This window comes from Vigna angularis, chromosome 8, assembly GCF_016808095.1.
Source record: "Vigna angularis cultivar LongXiaoDou No.4 chromosome 8, ASM1680809v1, whole genome shotgun sequence".
Classification (NCBI taxonomy): Eukaryota; Viridiplantae; Streptophyta; class Magnoliopsida; order Fabales; family Fabaceae; genus Vigna; species Vigna angularis.
The window spans coordinates 28586092-28590767 of NC_068977.1; the positions used below are offsets into that span (position 1 = coordinate 28586092).

Genomic DNA, 4676 nt, shown 5'->3' on the forward strand with positions numbered 1-4676 from the left:
TTTAAAAAAAATAAAATCAAAAGATGTTACTGTTTTTGACAAATCAATTTGATTTTATACTATAGAAAATTTAAATTGTTTACTAATACTGCTGTATCTGGAATCGGGCTTTTTTGTGTTTTCAGATATATTTTGTCAGTAAAAAGTTGTTCAGAGTTTAACTTATATTTATCAAATACTAATAATTTAATTAGTTATATGAACAAGTTTCAGATATAGGTTAGGTTTTATGAATTAATTTTTCAAAATTAAAAAAAAAAAGTGAGAATGATAAAATAAGACGTGTTGAACTGAATCTAACAACCATCTTGAGCAATTGATAAAGAGGGGAAACGTGTTGAAGATGTTGAGTAATTGATATTAATTTTGACTTCACACTCAATTAAAAGTAGATAATCAAGGAGATTATCTCAGTCAATTCAAGCATATTTGAAAAGAAAAAAGGTAGAAGAAGAATGTTAATCTCTGTATGCTGTTATTGTTGTCTCCTGCAGGTATTATTAGAATATTTCACTGCAGGTAAACCAAATGCAGAAAAAAAGGACAGACTTTTGAAGTGGACTCTTTCTGTGGACGTATAATTTAAATAAAGTCTATCATACCTTTTTATTGGGTCCCTCTCTAATTAAGTTTTAGCACCTAAAATCACGTTGCTCCTAGTCAACTAAGTTGTTAATTTTTTTTTTAAAAAAATAACATGGTAGTGAGTTTGATTTTATAAATTTAGTATAGAAAATGAAAATAGTTAGATAGATAGCGTAACAAAAGGCATTGGAGCACTATATATAGGTTATTTGGTATGCATAACCCGTAAGCACTTGTTTCTAATGAAACAAAAAACACTTGTTAAAATGAATTCCTTCCTTTTGATTATCGTGTTTCTTCATCTTTGTTGGGTTTCTCTAAGTCTGAGCGCAGAGACAGTGTGCATTGAAAGTGAGAGAGAGACACTGTTGAAGTTGAAGCATCATCTCATTGATCCTTCAAATAGACTTTCTTCTTGGAATGCTTCTCTCAATCCCAATTGTTGCCACTGGTATGGAGTTCTCTGCAACAACATTACATCTCATGTTGCAGAGCTTCACCTCAGAACTCCATCTCCTCTTTACTATGAGAGCCTATTTGAATATTTTTATGAAGAAGCATGGGAAGAGTATACTAGAAGGGCATTCACTGGAGAGATAAATCCTTGTTTGGTTGATTTGAAGCATTTGAATTACTTGGATTTCAGCTACAATCTTTTTCAAATTCCATTTCCGTCTTTCATTACAACAATGACTTCCTTAACTCACCTCAACCTTTCTAATGCTGGATTCGTGGGGAACATTCCTCCTCATATTGGAAATCTCTCCAATTTGCTCTATCTTGATTTAAGTGATGCTGCCAACGGAATAATTCCTTCTCTGATAGGGAATCTCTCCAACTTGCTCCACCTCGAACTCACAGGATATTATTATGAAAATGTTGATTGGCTGTCAAGTCTTTCCAAGCTTTGTTATCTTCACTTGAGCAACACTCGGTCAATTCCTTCTTTTCTTGGCTCAATGACCACTTTAACTCACTTGGACCTCTCCGATAATGGATTTATGGGCTACATTCCTTCCCAGATAGGTAATCTTTCCAATTTGGCGTATCTAGACTTAGGTTATGTTGTCGATGGAACTATTTCCTCTCAAATTGGAAATCTCTCCAACTTGCTCTACCTTGATCTTCAAAGTTATTATTCTTTTATTGGAAATTATGACTGGCTGTCAAGTCTTTCAAAACTTGAATATCTTGGTTTGGGAGGTGCAAACCTATCCCAATCATTTCAATTGCTTCACACCCTCCAACTTCTTTCTTCTTTGAAGCACTTACATTTGTCAGAATGTACACTCCCTCGGTATAATCAACCATCCTTTGTTAACTTTTCGTCTCTCCTCACTCTTGAGCTTTCCTATATTTCTTATCATTCTACAATTTCTTTTATTCCAAAGTGGGTATTTGGACTGAAAAAACTTGTTTCTCTTTTCATATATCGTAACTACTTTGAAGGTCCAATTCCTGATGGTCTTAGAAACCTCACACTTCTTGAAAATCTTGATTTGAATGAAAATTCATTATCATCTTCTATACCTCATTGGCTTTTTGGTTTTCTTTCTCATCTCAAGTTCTTGGACCTATCATATAACAACTTCCAAGGTGTTATTCCTGATGATTTAGGAAATGCGACTTCTCTAATTACACTTTATATGCTACACAATCAACTCGAAGGTCTAATTCCAACTTCTTTAGGAAAGATGGCTTCTCTGGTTAAACTTGATCTATCACACAATAAACTTGAAGGTCCAATTCCAACCTCTTTGGGAAATGTTACCTCTCTAGTTGCACTTGATTTATCAGACAATCAACTTTCAGGCAATCTAACACTAGATTATTATGGCAGCAACGTTGATGGTGAACATCCAAAATCACTTGGAAAACTTTCATCACTGAAAATTCTTATGTTGTCTTCAAATCAACTTGGTGGAAATCCATTTAAAAGTCTTGGATCACTCTCTAAATTGTCATACCTTCACATTGATGACAATCATTTTCAAGGAGTTGTCGATGAAAGTCATGTTGAAAATCTTACAAGCTTGAAAGTGTTTTATGCATCAGGAAACAAATTGACTTTAAAAGTGGGTCGCCATTGGCATCCTACTTTCCAACTTACCCGTTTGGATATGAGCTCTTGGCAATTAGGTCCCAACTTTCCATCATGGATTCACTCACAAAATGAACTTCAATATTTGGTGATGTCAAATACAGGGATTCTAGATTATATTCCCCATTACTTTTGGGAGGCTTGTTATTCTCTTGAATATTTAAACCTCTCTAATAATCATATTCATGGTAAGATTGAAAATTCATTGTCAAATCCAATATCTGTTTGGACAGTTGATCTAAGCTCAAATCACTTGCATGGAAAGTTACCTTTCTTTTCTAGTCAGGTTGCAAGGCTAGATCTCTCAAGTAATTCATTTTCTTCCATGAATGATTTCTTATGTTGCAAGAAAATTGAGGAATTTAACTTGTATAATCTCAATCTTGCTTCGAATAACTTATCGGGAAAAATACCTGATTGTTGGATAAAGTGGCCAAATTTGATTAATGTAAATCTACAAAGTAACCATTTTGTTGGGAACATTCCCTTATCCATGGGCTCTTTAGCTTGGTTACAGTTTTTGAACATCCGTAACAACTCATTATCAGGAATATTTCCTACTGCTATGAAGAAGAAGAACAATTTGATATCCTTGGACATTGGAGAAAATAACCTTTCCGGAACTATTCCAGCATGGATTGGAGAAAAGTTGCCAAGAATAAAAATTCTTCGCCTTCGATCAAACAATTTTTCAGGTCATATTCCAAATGGCATATGTGATATGATATTTCTTCAGGATTTTGACCTTGCACAAAATAGTTTATCTGGAAATATTCCAAATTGTTTAAACAACATTAGTACCATGTTGCAAAAGAACAAAAGTACAGATTTAATTATCACTATAGATGACTCGAGATTGACGGCAATCAGTATTTTCATATGGACAAAAGGAAGGGCTTTATTGTACAATAGTATTCTTGGCTTAGTGACAAATGTTGATCTTTCTGATAATAACTTATCAGGAGAGATACCTAGAGAACTCACGTATCTAGACGGTTTGATATATTTGAATTTATCTGGGAATCAATTGTCTGGCCAAATTCCACCAAGTATTGGCAATATGAGATTATTAGAATCCATTGATCTATCAAGGAATCAATTATCAGGAAAAATCCCTCCAACCATATCAAACCTGAGCTTTCTGAACAACCTAGATTTGTCTCATAACCATTTAGAGGGAGAAATTCCAACGGGCACTCAAATTCAAAGCTTTGAAGCATCAGACTTTGTTGGAAATAATTTGTGTGGTCCACCCCTACCCATCAATTGCAGTTCGAACCAGCAAATTCCATATATTGACAACTCGGAAACAGAAAATGGTGGGCATGGAGTGAATTGGTTCTTCGTGAGCTTCACAGTTGGATTTATTGTGGGATTTTGGATAGTTATTGCTCCTTTGTTAATTTATAGATCATGGAGGTATGCATATTTTTCCTTCCTTGATAACGTGTGCTATAAAGTACGATCATATTGGTGATTGTTGATTTGTAATGTACGACTGTTGTTTTACTTGACGTTCATCTTTCTCTGTATGAATGTGTGGTCTACATTTATGTTTTTGTTAACACATGTTTTTGTATTTTCTTCGTTTTAAAATGCCAACAAGATTATGTTTTTCGTGTTTCTTATTTACATTATTAATATTTCGTGTTTCAGTATTATTATAATAATCTAATTGATCTTATCCTCTTCTCTTTCTTTCCTAATTCTTTTGGTCAACATTGTTGTTAGTTGTGTGGGCCTCAACTTGCTATTGTAGGCTGTATCAATTTTCAAACGCCATTTTCCTTTTGTATCTTATAAGTTTATATACTCTTATATAAGAAAATTTCCATTTTACCCCTTTTTAGTACAATTTAAATTCTGTAATTCATCGTTCCGGTAGAAATGATTTTTTAATTTGATAAAGAAAAACAAAAATTTATAACAATAGATATTTATCTATCTATATATACATACAAATAGAATAAAAAAAATACAAACGAATAGA

The 4676-nt window shown here is 33.3% G+C and overlaps 1 protein-coding gene across 1 annotated transcript; it reads left to right on the forward strand.

Annotated features, from left to right (window-relative positions):
* The first annotated feature begins 851 nt into the window (after positions 1 to 851).
* Positions 852 to 4234, forward strand: LOC108344123 (receptor-like protein EIX2). Its single transcript, XM_017582589.2, has 3 exons — positions 852 to 1512; positions 1852 to 2207; positions 2280 to 4234. Exons 1-3 carry the CDS (start codon positions 852 to 854, stop codon positions 4161 to 4163), a joined length of 2901 nt encoding a protein of 966 aa, XP_017438078.1. The 3' UTR covers positions 4164 to 4234.
* Positions 4235 to 4676: the final 442 nt, after the last annotated feature.

What these genes read in the sequence shown, in the direction of transcription:
- LOC108344123 (XM_017582589.2), top strand. Translation starts at nt 852, where the DNA reads ATGAATTCCTTCCTTTTGATTATCGTGTTTCTTCATCTTTGTTGGGTT. An exon ending in TTGTTATCTTCACTTGAGCA is followed by an intron (nt 1,513 to 1,851) that starts ACACTCGGTCAA and finishes CTTCTTTGAAGC; the next exon opens with ACTTACATTTGTCAGAATGT. An exon ending in TTCCTGATGATTTAGGAAAT is followed by an intron (nt 2,208 to 2,279) that starts GCGACTTCTCTA and finishes TCTTTAGGAAAG; the next exon opens with ATGGCTTCTCTGGTTAAACT.